Source organism: Phaeodactylum tricornutum, chromosome 30, assembly GCF_000150955.2.
Source record: "Phaeodactylum tricornutum CCAP 1055/1 chromosome 30, whole genome shotgun sequence".
Taxonomy (NCBI): domain Eukaryota; phylum Bacillariophyta; class Bacillariophyceae; order Surirellales; family Neidiaceae; genus Phaeodactylum; species Phaeodactylum tricornutum.
Genome location: NC_011698.1, coordinates 44,383 through 60,903, shown reverse-complemented (window position 1 = coordinate 60,903; position 16,521 = coordinate 44,383). Strand labels below are relative to the sequence as shown.

The 16,521-nt window shown below is 52.0% G+C and overlaps 6 protein-coding genes across 6 annotated transcripts; 3 read left to right on the top strand and 3 right to left on the bottom strand.

The window, feature by feature from the left end:
• Positions 1-547: 547 nt before the first annotated feature.
• Positions 548-2,678, top strand: PHATRDRAFT_50435 (predicted protein; the record flags this gene model as incomplete). Its single annotated transcript, XM_002185386.1, has 3 exons — positions 548-919; positions 1,069-2,155; positions 2,262-2,678. Exons 1-3 carry the CDS (start codon positions 840-842, stop codon positions 2,676-2,678), a joined length of 1,584 nt encoding a protein of 527 aa, XP_002185422.1. The 5' UTR covers positions 548-839.
• Positions 2,679-2,837: 159 nt separating this feature from the next.
• PHATRDRAFT_50434 (predicted protein) lies at positions 2,838-3,795 on the bottom strand. Its single transcript, XM_002185332.1, has one exon. It carries the CDS (start codon positions 3,654-3,656, stop codon positions 2,880-2,882), a length of 777 nt encoding a protein of 258 aa, XP_002185368.1. The 5' UTR covers positions 3,657-3,795; the 3' UTR covers positions 2,838-2,879.
• Positions 3,796-4,393: 598 nt separating this feature from the next.
• PHATRDRAFT_41393 (predicted protein) lies at positions 4,394-5,251 on the top strand (the record flags this gene model as incomplete). Its single annotated transcript, XM_002185385.1, has 2 exons — positions 4,394-5,009; positions 5,199-5,251. 2 exons carry the CDS (start codon positions 4,394-4,396, stop codon positions 5,249-5,251), a joined length of 669 nt encoding a protein of 222 aa, XP_002185421.1.
• Positions 5,252-7,321: 2,070 nt separating this feature from the next.
• Positions 7,322-10,617, top strand: PHATRDRAFT_55198 (STT3 subunit-like protein). The gene is made up of 4 exons (XM_002185384.1): positions 7,322-7,655; positions 7,817-8,040; positions 8,170-9,086; positions 9,210-10,617. Exons 1-4 carry the CDS (start codon positions 7,479-7,481, stop codon positions 10,574-10,576), a joined length of 2,685 nt encoding a protein of 894 aa, XP_002185420.1. The 5' UTR covers positions 7,322-7,478; the 3' UTR covers positions 10,577-10,617.
• A 210-nt stretch (positions 10,618-10,827) lies between these two features.
• Positions 10,828-14,299, bottom strand: PHATRDRAFT_55197 (oligosaccharyl transferase). Its single transcript, XM_002185331.1, has 5 exons — positions 13,937-14,299; positions 13,470-13,742; positions 12,392-13,265; positions 11,705-12,268; positions 10,828-11,633 (listed from the first exon to the last, which is right to left on the bottom strand). Exons 1-5 carry the CDS (start codon positions 14,224-14,226, stop codon positions 10,899-10,901), a joined length of 2,736 nt encoding a protein of 911 aa, XP_002185367.1. The 5' UTR covers positions 14,227-14,299; the 3' UTR covers positions 10,828-10,898.
• Positions 14,300-14,976: 677 nt separating this feature from the next.
• PHATRDRAFT_50431 (predicted protein) lies at positions 14,977-16,276 on the bottom strand. The gene has a single exon (XM_002185330.1). It carries the CDS (start codon positions 16,239-16,241, stop codon positions 14,994-14,996), a length of 1,248 nt encoding a protein of 415 aa, XP_002185366.1. The 5' UTR covers positions 16,242-16,276; the 3' UTR covers positions 14,977-14,993.
• Positions 16,277-16,521: the final 245 nt, after the last annotated feature.

Here is a 16,521-nt window from a genome sequence, read left to right as displayed (position 1 = left end):
TCGAAAGGGCCCGTTTTGCGGGTTCCCTTGGAACGATTGCCTTTCGCGACTCCCACCGGGATCGACGAATCTTACGGTTGGAAGTTTCGGTGGGCTACTACTAGCTAGTACTACTACTTGAGTACTAACCTCTCGGCTTTCTGTGGCATTTCGAACGGCACTTGCCGACACACCCGCCCTAACCAGTCGGAATTGAACACCCTATACAGGAGCAGCGCGATTTAGTTATTTATAGCTCGTTTAGACGTTGGAACGAAGTATTTGCAAGAACATACTTGTATAGGAGTATAACATTTCGCGTTCCGACAAGACTCGTGTACTTACGACTATGCCCCCGTCACGATGGCAGGGAGATTGGACTCCGGAGTCTTTCCGAGAGGTTTTCTCGGTACCGGTCCAGGAACGTAGAGTGCGCACTCCTTCCAGGCTGGCGTCCCTCGGTACCTCTCTCTCGACCAGTCACCGAAGTTCGACACGGCACCCGCCGCGCGAGCCAAAAAGAGTCGCCCTCCCTCCCGCAAACACACACACACACACACTGCGGTCTCTGGTTCTTTGTATAATAGTACCTACCGGTGCCAACAACGACAACAACACAACAACAACTTCAAGATTGGGTTCCAGTTGATTCAAAAGGTAACAAGTACTCTGCCATTGTAGGTCGTAGAATAGGTGAGGCGCAACCTACCAAACTCCAAACTAGTAACAACAACACGTTGTCTTGGGAGCCAAAGAGTCTTTTGGGGGTTTTTCTCTCTGATTCGTCTCGAGCTCGGGAGCTTCTCCGTTGTACTCACGCTAGGGGGTAGAAAAGGAATTCTTCTTTCCTGTCGTGAACAATGGCGACATCCACCAATCGGGAACATTGGTCGCATCCTCCGGCGGTACACCCTGCCCGACCCCCCGTATACGACTCACCGTACGAACGTCGCGAAGGTCCTCCCCCTACGTACGCGACACCCTCGCCGTACCAGCCGAGAGGTCCGCCTCCGGACCATCACTACTACTATCCACAACAACAACAACAACAACACATCCACACGCATCCCGGGGTCCACCCCGTCCCAGCGGATGGTCTCACGGAGGAGGAGGAGGAGAACCCTACGAATCCTACGCTGGGGGACCTGCGGCGTACCGGGGATCCTCTGCCGCCACGTACGGCGCACCGTCCCGGAGGGCCGCCTACCCTCACGTGCCGGTGCGTCCACCCCGACCTCACGACTTTGCTCCGCCGCTTTCGCGTTCCGGTTGGAGACCTCCGGTAGCCACGGAACGACACGTGCGTGCCAACACCAATCCTCCGCACAAGTCGCCTCCCAAAGCGGGAGATACCGGTTGTGCGACCAGTGCCTCTACCAATCGTGTCAGTAGCCGTACCAAGAAAAAGGATGCGGATCCCCTGGCGCTGCTCGCCAAGGTGAGTTCCACCATGGAAGACGACGAGGACGAAGAAGAAGTAAAGGAAGCTTCCCCTACATCCCCTTTACAGCGCCGCAGTCAGGAAGTCCCCGTGGCGACCGCTACGCCCAAGTCCGATCCGTCGACCTACGTTCCCCGACAGCCAGCGTACACGTACGGTCCCAAGCCCATTACGCCCACCGGAAACTACTCTCCCTACGATGACGCTCCACAGTACCATCATCACCGGGGACCGGCCTATCCACCACCACAAACCCGGGGATCGTTGCCCCCTCATCCGTATCCACCGCCTTCCTACCTTCCGCACGCTCGAGTCGGTCCTACGGAATGGGACACGGGACGTCCCGTCATGGTGGAGCGTACCTCTTTTGATAGCCACGACAGTGGGGACTACAGTCGCGGAGCGCCACCACGCTACTACTACGATGGTCCGGACTACGGACCGAGTTCGCCGCCACAGCACTACTACGCTCGCAGTGGTTCGTACCCTCCCTCGTATGGTGGTCCACCACCCCAATGGGGATACGAAGGTCCGCCGTCACACGCTCCATTCTACCCCCCGCGGGGTCCCCCCACCGCGCACGGCGGACTTTACGAGCGACCAGGTCCGGAGCGAGACGCGCCACCACCCCCGTACCAGTCCTCGACGGCCGCACCCTACACATACGTGCAACAACCAACCCTGGAAGAGAAAACGGTTCTGCGCAAAAAGTTTTCGTGGAAACATTATCCAGAGGTACGTTTCGCCGCAATAACATACCGTTCGTTCAGTTTACTCGAGTGCGAAGGTACACTGCTCACACCATGCGCTTGCTTATGTTACCTCTTTCTCGGGACAACAGCTGGAACGATTCTTGATCTCGCATCGCGACGAGTATTTGGAACATTCCAGTAAGAACTACACTGCGGAACAAAAGACGTACAACAACTGGTTGACCAATCAGTTGCTCCATTTGGCTGCCCAACACAACTACCAGTTTGATCCGCAAGCCTTCACCTTTGTTGCCATTCGCGATCGCATTCGTTGCTACTACAAGTCCTACGTCCAGACGGCCCGGAAACGAGGACTGCCGCTGCCGACTACTCCATCCATTAAAAAGACCAAGTCGCCACGCGACGGCGACGAAGAAGTGTCTTTGTCGACGCCGCCAGTGGAATCCAAAGGTGTGACGTCATCAGGCAACAATGAAGGCGAGACTGGACGAGCGGCGAACGACGCGATGACAACCGATCCTCGGGAGGATTCCGGAACCGATTGAGCGAAACGCAGGTCGGCTTTGTGCAGGCTCGTTGCTGCGGGTGCACGGCCGAATAACGCGTTGTTTCCATACAAGGGAAAGTTCTGTGCAGCGAAAATGGGACATTGCCCCACTGAATTGGTTCCGATTTGTATGTGGTATAATTCTTGCATGAAACACTAGATATTTTGCATTTTTACAAGTTAATGGTCGTCACCGGATTCAAAGCTTAAGCTGTTGTTGTACCGCATTCCGTAGTCGAGACCAAGCATCGCCGCGTTCCCACCCATCATTCAATACGAAATCGGAGTCAACTTCCACCGATATCCAGGCGTCTCCGTCTTCGTCCGATGCCAACAGGTCTTCCATCTCGAGTTCTGTGAATTCGCAGTAATTAAAGAAAAGTTTAAAGTCGCTGGTTTGCCGATGACCCTTTTCGCAGGCCGCCATGGCTTGATCAAAGCCTCCCTGGAACACCCCCGATACACCAATCGATGACTGCCCGATCTCCTCATGATTGTGAAGCAACACCACCTGATCGCCACCTTTATCTCCTCCTCGAAAGAGCAAGTTGTCTTTCAGCGGAGTCTTTTGCAGCGCTGGATTGTGTTCCATCATTTCACCCAAAGTAAACGGAGTGGGCTGATCCAGAATCACACCCCGAATCACGTACACGTCATCGTCGTCTTCTCCCATGGCGTGCACAAATATAGCTGCTTGCCGGTAGTAGTGGTGGTATTCGTTGGTGGGTGCCAGTAGGACGACGCCTGGACGTACAATGGCTCGTTCGCCCTTGCCGAGGAAACGTACTTTGGAAGACGGCGACGCGTCACCGTCGTTCTTTCCGGCCGACATGCCTAGTATCGGCGTTTTGCCGTTTCGGCAGCGATGATGTACCCCCGATCCTGTGGGAACCCAGGCGAAGACCGTTCCCAGCGCCAATAGGGAGAGCACCGCGCGAGCGCAGAAGTGGAGCCGCGCTATTCTGGAAGGCGCCATGACAGATTGGATGGAACTACGAGACAATCGGGATCACAAAGAAAAGGAATCTATTCACAGCCAAGCGCAAACGAGACTCGTTTACTCTCTGTTGAGTACGTCCTTATGGAATTATGACAGGGGAGACGTAACGAGACGAATATAAAGGTTAACTGTAAGAAGAACAACCACAACGAACGAAAGTCAACATCTGTTTGGATCCTTCTCGCCCCTAAAACGGCGTTTTCGATCGGTAGCGAAACCGAACGCAAACAACCAAACCGTTGAACATTGGTAGGATGGACGGACGGTCGATGGGATGGACGGTCGGTCGGGCGAAACGGTATCTTTTTGACAGTGACTGTGAGCTCGAGCACGCGTTCCTCGATATAACGATACACAACTAACGTGAAAGGAATCGCTCTAAGAAATACTTGTCAAATATAGACTGTACTTCTGGTCTTTTATATCAAGTTTTCGGCAACGGTTGAGACGTGTATAAACATGACACGGGACCTGTGCTCGACGAATTTATCATTGGACTCGACGTTTTAAGGCCCACTCCCACCCTTAACACGTCTGCAATTCTGCAATTCTGGTACAGCTAACTTCTGGGACATTAAGACTCACGAGCGTAAGTCGAATCGTTCGCCCCCTATCAAAAGATCAGAAGAGAATATACTGCGTTCACAAAGTTTTGGTTTCATTTTCTACATCACCTTTAGCACCCAACGGCAACTTCTCTCAATTTTTTTGCAATGCGAGTCCATATTTCACTACAGCTCTTGGGGTTCCTTGTCCTCGCGAATGCTGTCGATATCAGTGCCAACGATAGCCGTCAAGGAGGACGACTGCACACGCTTCGGCGAACAAAAGGAAAGACTGACGAGCTCACTCCTGATGAGAACATCGAGGTGGCCACCGACGTACCCAGCTCATCAAAAACGAAAGGCAAGGGATCTAAATCCGACAAGGGCCGTGACCGCTCCGATTACCCGTCGTTGGCACCCGTCGCTCAGCCAAACAGCTTGCCGGTCACTGTGCCAGGCGACATGCCCAGCTCCAGTCCTTCGCCATCAAGTCCAGGCAACGTGCCTTCTGCGACTTTGTCCGACGTTCCGAGTTCGTCATGGACGTCCGCTACCCCAAGCGCCGTACGCGCTCCGTCTATTTCGGGTGCTCCGAGTATCATTCTTTCCGCTGTTGAAAGTAACATTCCAAGCACCATTCTTTCCATGCTTGATTCCGACGCTCCAAGTACCCTTCTTTCCACGTTCGATTCTGAAGCGCCGAGCGATGTACCGAGTGACGTGCCCTCAGCTGTTCCGACAGAAGGTGTGGACCCCATACGAAGAAGTGAGGGCAAACCCGGTCGTAAGTTCTTCTTCACGTTGCCATGAGAAAAGCGTATGCTACGATTGTTGGTCACCGCCAGTCCTAGTTAAATCATTAGATGCGCTGCTTTTCGCATTGCGTGCAAAACCAATCTTCACATGCATACTAGCAGACGTTAGCCTGGCTCGTCGTATAGTTTTTCAGGTGATTTCTACAGCACATATTCAGGCGCGGAGAAAAACGAAAATTCGCCTTCCCTTCACGGCCAAGTTTACAGTTAAAATACTTTCAATCCGGCTCCAACGTATCTCCCGATAGGAAAAACTTTTCATTTACGGGAGACTCTTTTTCCTGATCGATTTTTACCATACTGATTGTAAAACCCGCGTCGTTGTGGCTGCGGTAGCAACTTGCTATATATGCCAATTTTCCCGCTATAGTACATCCACCTATTGTAAAGAGCTTCCAGGCTAGGTATATCGATCGATTGCACAGAGAATCTCGCGAATCTCGCGAAAAGTGAGAAACCCCAACGCATGTTAGATGTCACGTCGACTGCCGCTCCGCTGTTAAATCTAAGAACAAACAACCCGACGTTGGGAGGAGAGCAGTCTCTAGAAGGAATGTCGTCTTTCTACTGAAAGACTCGGCTAGTACTGCAACCATCAGCATAATTCTAGTGACATAGCTAAAAATGGATCGTTCCCAAGAAACGCTGCGACAACGACCGACCACGGGATCTTTATCCGCAAACTCGCCCAATGCCCATGCCCCGCAGACGCCGTTGCCAGAAACGAAGCAAGCCCGCGTGTTGCGAGAACTTCGCGCCGAGAGCCGCCGGGAGCGACGTCAAATGGGAGCTCTGGCTTCCCACTACGAGTCATCACTCGCGGATTTGCTGCTGACGTATCTCAAAACGATACTGCTGGTCGTCGTGGTTGGGCTGTTAGCCCTGCTCTACTTTGCCCCGGAACTCTTGTGGAAATTTCTCTCCCGAAGAGCTCCGTTACCGAGTCGACGTATCATGACGATCTATCCTCGTAGTATTCACTTGGACCAAAGTTTGCCGCGTTTTTTCCAAAACTACGCCATTGCGAAAAGCTCCAATCGCGACGCACGTCAAGCCGTGCGGCACGTTGCCGCCTTGCGACGGTTCGCTACGAATCCGTCCCGACTGCAACAAAAGCTGACCTTGACCGCCTGGGAACACGATGACTTCAATACACAGCTGCCGATAACCAAGGCCGATGGGATGTGTGGAGAAGGCTTTCGCGATCGTTACGATGCGTCGCCATGGTACGCGCAGGATGCTCTGTTAACGTGGTGTTTGTTGTATTCCGGTCACCACGATGCGTACGTGTCTTGGAACATGACAGCGGAGGCCTCCTTGACGCGGGGTATTCAAGGCACGATTGTCCAGTACGTGGGCCAGAGTCGGATGCACCCGGGACTAGTGTACCTGCCTTTACAAGACAGGAAAGCAGCCAAGGTTGCGGCAAAGACGGGGGACTCTGGTGTACAAGTGACACCACTGCCCAGCACCCGATTGCCTCCTAAAATGCTACATTGGCTCTCCAATCTTCCATCGGATTTGTCCATGGACGAGGTGGACTTTTTCGAACGCTACTCGAGCGCATTGTACCGATACGTTACGGAAGAGAACGGGGATGACCGGTGGGTAATGCTGCGTGCGGTTTGTACGATCGGAGAACGCGAACGGCACGACACGGACTATCGCCGCGTGGCCACCGAATGCACCGATACGGACAATGCGTTTTGCTGCTCCGTATACGATCCCAGTCTACCGGCCTTTGTCCGACACGTAACGGCCGACGATGACGATTCAGAAGAGAGTCGGAAACACGTGGAAAATGGGGACCAAGTAAGAGAAATTAGGGAAGAAGGACACAATCAGGATACCGACAATGAGAGCAACCATTCTTTACGGCATTGACTGTGAAACCAGTAAGCTACGGTAGACTTTGTTTTTTTGTCTACGTGTCCGTGTACGTCTACTTGCATCTGTACCAATTCCTTTCTTTAGCAGTGGGAGCTTGCCAATGCATGAACGCAACGTTAGTTTCGAAGTAAACCAGAGAAAAAGATTTTCTCACGATTAGTGGTGCTAGAATACGAATACTTCGAAAGGATAGCGTCACGTATACAGTGTTTCCTGTCTATTAGTCACGGCAATGGGACATTTTGCGAGGGTCATTGGCCACACGCAGTCTGTCCGGCCTTCCTTTCCAGATCCTGGGTTTGGATTTGGACCGTTGTGCCGTTTTTCCATTGCTGCCGAATCGCGTACGCTTCGTCATTGAGAAGAGAGTCGTAGTCGATAGTGATCCCTCCTCTTCGCATCCGTATTGCCTTCGTCGTTGGTCACGCTTTTCTCTCGATCGATATCTCTTTCTCTCGATCGATACCTGCTTGTTTGCTTGTAGCGATTGTGAGGATTAATTGGGCTTGTCAGTGTTGGTCATACTGGGGTTACACTGTCCGCACAGGATGTCCCCGTCGACGATTTCCTCCACGCGTCCGCCGGAACCCTCGTCCGACCTTTTGTCGTGGGTTTTGCTCGGAGGGACGGCTTACGCCGTGTATGTGATCCTGCACACGGCGTATCGCATCCGTATGGGTGCCATTGACGATTTTGGCCTCGTCATTCACGAATTTGACCCCTGGGTACGTACGGGTCAATGGGCCTCGAGTTGCGCTCCAGACATGGCGCGACGGACTGTCCAAGCGCTATTACCGACCGGCTTTGTTACGGTGACGCTAATCATGAATGGCACCGCATAGCTCACTCTCTTCTACTGCTTCTTTGCGTTTTTGTGGTCGAACAGTTCAATTACCGCGCGACGGAATATTTGTACTACAACGGCATCAAGGACTTTTTCCAATGGTTCGATTACATGAGTTGGTATCCATTGGGACGTCCCGTTGGTACCACCATTTATCCCGGTATGCAGTTTACCGCCGTCGCTATTAAGCGGTACTTGCTGGATAGTGTTATGAGTTTGAACGACATTTGTTGTTACATACCCGTTTGGTTCGGCGTGATGGCCTCGTTTGTTACCGGCTCCATCGCCTACGAAGTTTCTATTCCCCACAATACCCATTCCTCCCTGCTCGGATTCATTTGGGACATTTACAAGGGTCAAAAGAGGACGTACCAAGGTACCGACGTCGATCGCAGCGGCTCGACACCCCTACTCTTGGGATTCTGGTCTCCCGCTATTGGCTGCTCGATTTTCGCCATGGCCATGATGGCCATCGTTCCTGCCCATTTGATGCGCTCCATGGGCGGTGGATACGACAACGAAAGCATCGCCGTATTTGCCATGGTACTCACCTTTTATTGCTGGGTACGCTCCCTGCGCAGTACTTCCGGTAGTGCCCACGCACAAACCTACGTCGCATGGAGCGTCGCCACGGGGTTAGCTTACTTTTACATGGTCGCCGCCTGGGGAGGCTACGTCTTTGTTCTCAACCTAATTGGCGTACACGCGGCCTTTCTCGTCCTCGCCGGACGCTTTTCTACCCAGACCTACGTCGCGTACACGTTGTTTTACAGTATCGGTACCGCCTTGGCCGTTCAAATTCCGGTGGTGGGATGGGCACCACTCAAGTCACTCGAGCAACTCGGACCGGGTGCCGTCTTTTTGGGATACCAGCTTTTGTATGTTTGTGAAGTCCTCCGGAAACGGCAAAATTTGACCCGGGCACAGGCGTGGAAACTGCGTGTACAAATGTGTGCCATCGCTGGGGCGCTTGTCATGTTTGCTGCCTTTTTTCTAGCCCCCAAGGGATACTTTGGTCCCTTGTCATCGCGGGTTCGTGGATTGTTCGTTGCGCATACCAAGACGGGCAATCCGCTGGTGGATTCTGTCGCTGAACACCAGGCCGCTTCGTCGCGGGCCTATTTTCAATACTTGCATCACGTTTGTTCCCTGGCACCCGTGGGTTACATACTCGTGTTTTTCAACTTGAGCGACGCCAGTTCCTTTCTGATCGTTTGGGCGACGGCAGCCTATTTCTTTTCCCACAAAATGGTTCGTCTCATTCTACTGACGGCGCCCATTGGGTCGATTCTTGGTGGTATTACCGCTGGTCGTCTCTTTACCTGGTGCCTGCACCAGTGGTGGGACATCGTGGATGATGATGAGGCCAATAAAGGTGAGTCACCCGCCGTGGTGACTAAAACAACCAAGAAGGACGGCAAGGTCACTATGAAAGCAACCAAGGAGAAAAAGAAAAAGATTCCCAAAACTGTCGGCAAATCCGATAAGTATACTTCGGAAAGCTTTTCTTCGTTTGAAGGATTAGCCGCCATTCAAGAAACAGCCAGATTAGCTTTGAATACTACGGAAGGCATCCTTGTCCGTCGAAGCGTGGCGCTTGTCCTTTTGCTCATCGGATACTTTCTGGGTGGAAGCTTTAATAATTACAGTTGGCGGCTGAGTCAAGACCTTTCCAACCCGACCATCATTATGCGAGCGCGCCTCCGTGATGGTCAACTAGTCATGATTGACGATTACCGTGAAGCCTATTGGTGGTTGAAAGACAACACTCCGGAAGACTCCCGCATCATGGCGTGGTGGGACTATGGTTACCAGATTGCCGGTATTGCGAATCGGACAAGCATCGCGGATGGAAATACGTGGAATCATGAGCACATTGCGCTACTCGGAAAAGCGTTGACGACCGGTGTCGAGGAGGGATACGAGATTGCTCGTCATTGGGCCGATTACGTTCTGTTGTGGACCGGCGGTGGCGGTGACGACTTGGCCAAATCTCCGCATTTGGCTCGCATCGCCAACTCGGTTTATCGTGATCACTGTCCCGACGATCCTACCTGTCGGGCCTTTGGCTTTGTGGATCGCGAGGGAACCCCGTCGGCCATGATGAAGCGCAGCTTTTTGTTCAATCTTCACGGCCATCAAATCAAGCCGGAAGCCAATGCACCCGCGGACAAGTTCCAGGAAGTTTTCCGGTCCAAGTACGGCAAGGTGCGGATCTTCAAGATCCTCGGAGTCTCGCAGGAATCCAAGGAATGGGTTGCCGATCCATCCAATCGTATCTGTGACGCTCCTGGTTCATGGTTTTGTCGCGGTCAGTACCCACCGGGATTGAGTCGAGTTCTGGAAGGCAAAAAAGACTTTTCACAATTAGAAGATTTCAACCGGGGCGATCGGGATGAAGAATACACGCGTCGGTATTTCGAAGATCTGAAGGACCCGGACAGCGCCCGGAGAAAGGCCATGGCCAAAGAAATTGAACGCAACAAAGAACAGGTCGACGCCGAAGTACAGGAGAAGAAACATGTCTCGGTTGACGATATATATAACACTTGGGAAAACACCGACGACACAACACGCATGTGGAACTTAATCAATTCAAACGCCGTTGAGGAATTAAAGGCATGGCTCGAAGCGGAGCCGCATAAAGCATATGTGAGGTCAGAGGATGGGAGAGGACCTATGTGGTGGGCTTTTGAGAAGCGCAACGAGGATGTAACCAAGCTTCTCATGAAGGCAGGAGTTCCTTATACGGATCGTGACGGCAGCGGAAAAACCCCATTGGATTTGCAACAGGGAGGCTAGATTAAATTTTGCTTCGTTCGCTTTAAAATCGATTTTACAACAAATTCTCCAAAACTTCTGTGATTCGAAAAACCTTTCATTGTTTGCCCCTTATGGTAAATAGTGCTTGGGGTATAATTGTTAGCGACTCAAGCACAATCTCGACAAAGACTATCTTTGTCGAGAACCTTTCGGTGCAGCTCGCCAGAAGCAACGATACATGCGCCTCGCTAAAAAGTCAGGTTTGCCGAGAAGTGGAAACTATTTCTTCGTGACGAATGCAAAATCGGTGGCTAATTTTAGTAAAGCTCTTAACCATGTGTAGTCATATAACTGGTTGGACCTACGCCATGTCGAGAGCCGTTTTTCCAACAGCATCCTTTCGGTCTTCTCGAACGCCTAGCTGTCGAAAGACTTGAAGGAATTGCGATCTGCCATACTCGTGAGCCCAGAACATAGGTCCACGCCCATCGGCACTGCGGAGGTGCACCAATTCAGGGGATTCGTACAATAGTTGCACCATATCATTCAAGCGATTTTCTGATATCAATTCCCACATAAGTGTGGTGCGCTCGTTGTTCTCCCAATTTTGGTTCAGGGCCTCAATCTTTTCATCGGAAAGTTTAACTACTTCGTGCCTCGCTGAGGGCTGCTCCTTTGGTTCTTTTGGTTCCTGCCCACTCTTAGAGTCTCTTGGACGCGGGACTTGCTTCTTGTGCATGACATTTTCCATGTACTCACGTTGATAGTCCGAATCGTCATGGTCGCTCTTCGCATTGAAGTCTTCCAACTGCTTGAAATCTTTCTTTTCACTCAACACTTTCTTGAGAGCCGGTGGGTACTGCCCCCGGCACATCCAGCTACCTGGGGCATCACAAACTCGATTTTCCGGATTCGCAACCCAATCTTTGCTCTCCTTGGAAACACTCAAGATTTTGTAAATTCGAACCTTTCCGTATGTACTGGTGAAAACTTCACGGAATCGATTTCGGTCGGCCTGCACATCAGGGACCAAATTGTGACTGTGCAGCTTGTACAAGAGACTCTTTCGCATATCAGCGGTCGGGTTTCCCTTACTCTACACGAAAAGTAATACAATTATTAGCCCAAACCAAAGATGGTAAACGGACAACAAATCACGGCACTTACTTGAAAGCCAAAGTCTCGGCAAGTCGGCTCTCGGCACAAGCCACGGTACACCGAATTGGCAATGCGTCGCAAGTGTGGAGACTTCGCCACGTCGTCGCCACCGCCGCCGGCCCAAACGAGAACATAATCAGCGAGATGGCGAGCAATGCGGTGACCTTCCTTTTCTGGGGCCGTTAACGTCCGTCCCAAGAGGGCAATGTGCTCGTGGTTCCAAGTGTTTCCGTCGGCAATAGTGGTGCGATTCCCGATGCCGGTTATCTGGTACCCGTAATCCCACCAAGCCATAATGCGGGCGTCTTCCGGAGTATTGTTCTTGAGCCACAAATATGCCTGACGGTAGTCGTCGATAAAGATTGTTTCTCCAGTATCCCTACGCTGTGCTTTTTGTATAATTGTCGGGTGCGAGACTTGTACCGCAACTTCGTGGGAAATTTGCCAAAAGCTTTTGAACTCGGGGATGGACTGGAAAGCGACTGCGCCAAAGATAGCCAAACGAACGATGCGCATATAGAGGGGTTGGCCCGCTGCTACAACATCGTCTTCTCCATCTCCGTTAGTATTCCGCTTGCCTTTTTTTGGCTTGGCCTTGGACGCGACGGCAGTTCCGTTTGTGGATGCTTCGGTAGTCGAGTTGCCCAGCAAAAAGGCCCACAAATCCAGAGATTGATCCAGCGCAATGGCATCCACGGCCCACGAGACAAATTTACCCAAAGCAATGCCAGCCGTAACGGATGCAATCGGCGCCGTCAGCAAGATAAGCCGGACCATCTTGTGAGAAAAGAAGTACGCCGCCACACCGTACACGAGCAAAAACGAGCTCGAGTCGTTGAAGGAAAACAAACAAACCATGAGCAGTCCAACGGGAGCTAGGTAGCACACCTTGTGTAGATATTGAAAATACGCTTCCGGAGAGGCGGCTTGATGTTCCGCAACGGAATCGACCAGCGGATTGCCAGTCTTGGTGTGCTTCACAAAGAGTCCACGTACCCGGGAGCTGAACGGACCAAAGTAGCCGTTTGGCAAGAGCAGAAAAACAAGGGCCGCGCCAATCAATCCAGCGCCACCAAAGACCTGCATCCGCAGCTTCCAGATTTTTTTCTGGGACATGCCCGGGTTCTTGCGCTGAATGACGGCACAGACTTCCAAGAGTTGCATTCCCAAAAAGGCCGCGAGTGGTCCCATTTGCTCCAGGCTCTTGAGGGGCGTCCATCCCACAACGGGTACCTGAATCGCCAGCGCGGTACCGACCACGTAAAAGCAGGAGTAGGCCCGATGCAGTTTGGTTGAATAGCGTCCGAGCAGCACCAACACCGACGCGTGCACGCCGATCACGTTCAGGACAAAAACGTAGCCACCCCACGCTGCCACCATGTAAAAATAGGCTACCCCGGTCAAAGCACCCCACAGCATGGTCCCGGGTAACCAGCCGGATCCGTTCGTTTCCGGAGTATCTCGTAAGGCCCGCGTCCAGACGGCAAACGTCAGAACCATGGCCGTCATGGCGATGCTTTCGTTGTCGTAACCGCCACCAATGGAGCGCAAGAGATGTGCCGGTACAATGCTCATAATCCAAGCCGCCGCCGTGGCACACATCCAGGGAGTCCGAAAGGAGCCTGCCGGTGCCGTTGGCTTGCGGTGCACGCGACCCAATCCCCAGTCACCCCCGGTAATCTTGACCAAAATGCCGTTCCAGACAAACTCCAGCACCGGTTTGAACAAAAGCTGGTAGATATCCTTGACCAAAGGGATGGTACTAAAGATGGACTCGTAGCGTGCGGTGGATCGGGTGCACTCGAAAGACAACGCAAAGACCGCCATTGTCGCTGTGACCCCGAACCAGGCGGGGATGAAGCAGCAAATGTCGTTGATGGACATATCGGTGAGTACATAGTTCTTCAAAGCGACGGCGGTGACCTGCATACCGGGGTAGATTGTGGTACCAACGGGACGACCCAAAGGATACCAGACAAGGTAGTCGAACCAGGTGCAGAAGGCTTGCCATCCGTGCTCGTACAGGTACTCCGTAGCGCGGTAGTTGCTGTCCGGTACGGATCGAGAAGATAATTAAAACCGACAGCCAACGATCGAACGACGTTAGCAAAGGTAGACGGTGATACCAGCACCGACAGTACAGTAGATATTACAAGCAGAAAAGGGAAGGGTACAGTGAGTTGCGGGGTACGCGTCAGGATAACTGCCACTATAACAGGCTTGTCGATACGGAGGACTTACAAGTAAGGATCAAACTCGTGAATGACGCGTCCGTATTCGTTAATGGCGTGCAATCGAATCGTGTAGGCTTCCACGAGCGCTCGGTAGAGTACTTGAAGGACAGCCGCGAAGATTAAGGCTTGGATCAAACGCGAAACACTGCGCACCGTGCTATCTACGGTAGCTTCCGTAACGGGGGGACGACTCGCATCGTTCATGTTCGACGACGATGACGGCGCATTGGTCTGGCCGTTGGTTACCGTCTTCACGCTGCCGTTGTTCTTCTTCGTCTTCTTGTCTAAATCTACCATGGCAATTCGACACACACCAATGTACACACGAGTGCAATTTTCTCCAAGAGAGAGAGAGCAGGAGAGAGTCAAGACTCGCAACGGGAAGACTTGTGAAAGTCTGGCTCGGAAACGTCAAATGGCGAAACCTACCGGATATGGATACCGTGGATACAGCTAGCTACTACTAGAGTGAGCTTTTTGGTAATGTAAGGAAAAAACGGTCACCGTCATCCCGTGGCTTCTAGCTAGAAAGGACATGCGCGAGCGAGCCGTGCGCGCACAACAATGCCGTCGCGGTGACGCAACCCTGGCATGTCCCTGTCCTGAAAAAGGTGGGATAGGTTAGGGTAGGTCCAGCAGGCACACCATTGTCTTGTTAGAATTGTGTGTGTAGCACACGATACACTTCGGCATGTCACCAGATGACGCAGACGGTGCGTGTGTCATCCGTCTCTACTTTCCTTTGTCTGTGCAACTATGGAAGCCACTCGTTGGTTCTAGTAACATGTAAAGGATAACTACTCTAAGAAATACTGCGGGAGCTCTTTTCCCACTTCTGGTTGGTAATCACCGATTGGAAAAGAGCATCTTGTTGGGCACTACCAGGCCAACGATTGTTCTAGGCATAACATACTTTTATTAGTCTGACAGTGAGGGTCGCTCGTCCCGGGTTCCTAACATTCACTATCCATTCCTTGTGGAGGGAAAGAAGATGGAGTCCAATAATGGTGAGAGTCTAAGGTATTTCAAGGAAAAACGTAAAGGACGGACGGTGAAACAAATAGTTAAGGCTTTGTAAGCAACGTCGGTACAGCTAAGAGCTCACGTAGTACCTTGTCACTCGGCAAAACGATTGCGCGGCGTCCAATAGCCGGAATCAGCCTGAGCTTTCCGGGAAGACCACCATGGCTGTTGCGGCCGCCGACCGACGCCAAGGGAAATACTATTTTATAGACTTTGCCAGCACACTGTAGTTGTTCGCGCAACGCCGCCATACCTTCCAGAATGAGGCGTTCTAGTGCCTCTCGGGTACCACTGCTTCGATCTCCCAAAGCCTTGGCGGAGACTTGGACCAGCGATTGTGTGTTGACGCTAGACAAACTGCCACGTCCCTTGACTCCGCGGCAAAGCGTAGTACTGCCGCTACTCAGCATTTGCAGCATTGTCGCTTTCTTCCAATATCTTGGATGAGACGCTTTTATTTCCACGGGGTTGTTCTCCTCATCCACCGCATCTGTTTCCGCACGAAAAAGAACACGGTACGATCCCACCTGCATCACGTGCAAATGTTCAAGGCATTCTAGATTGTGCGACGCCACGCTAGCGTTACCATTGACGACTGTAGTGACATTCCAATCATTCATCGCACGTCCCGTCACCAATCGCTCAAACTGGAAACCAACGTCGGCTAGATTCCGGACGTATTCTTTCTGTTTCGAGACCAGAATCGTCTTCGTACCGGCGATCATGCAGGCAAAATAAGGACTGCTGTCATCACGGGTTGCCAACATATTTAAAGTCGACCCTCCCAAACAGAAATCGATTTTTTCATGGTGGAATCGTAGACCACGTCTAGCGGCCGCATATAAACCTGCGACGTCAAACTGCCCTAGTGGATACTTGTTCACGTACGTGCATTTGCTGTTGTTGTCGGTCAAAAATGGTACAGGCAGTGGTAAACGGTATACATCCACTAAGCGATCCGGTAGAGCTTGCAGATCCACCTGCTGGCGTACCTCTTCCGCCGAAACGTCCCGCAACGATTTGTGTCGACGGGAACTCGGTCGCCACGTAAAGTAGCCTAAATCAGCCAGCGGACGAAAAATAGACCAGCCCGATTCCTTTATTTCCCGAACAAGCTGTGAAGATGGTGCCGGTAGTGGGACTGATGGCGGCGGAGCAACGTCGTCTTTTGGGGCAAAGGCATCACTTGGCTCGGCTGCCAAGGTCAAACGGTCGAGATCGCGGCCTAACGACGTGAGGTCGATGCGGCTTCCAATATCTACCGTGTCATTCGTTTCCAAGGCGGCCATGCTCAACAGACGGTGAGTTCTATACAACAAGAAGTGACTCACCGTCAACGCTGGTTAAGAGCTTCAAAGAGAACCTACGAGGCACGATACGGAAAACGTGTTGATATGAAGATCGAGCCCAATCATCCTATCCCTATCAGTTACGGTACTGATGACAGTTACCCTATCAGTTACGGCTCTACTGATAGTATCCCGATTCAAATCACAAGTACTTACAAGACAAGAACGCCAACCGGGCATTCTAGTCTTCCCGCTGACATTTCAAACATGTCATTGCCAT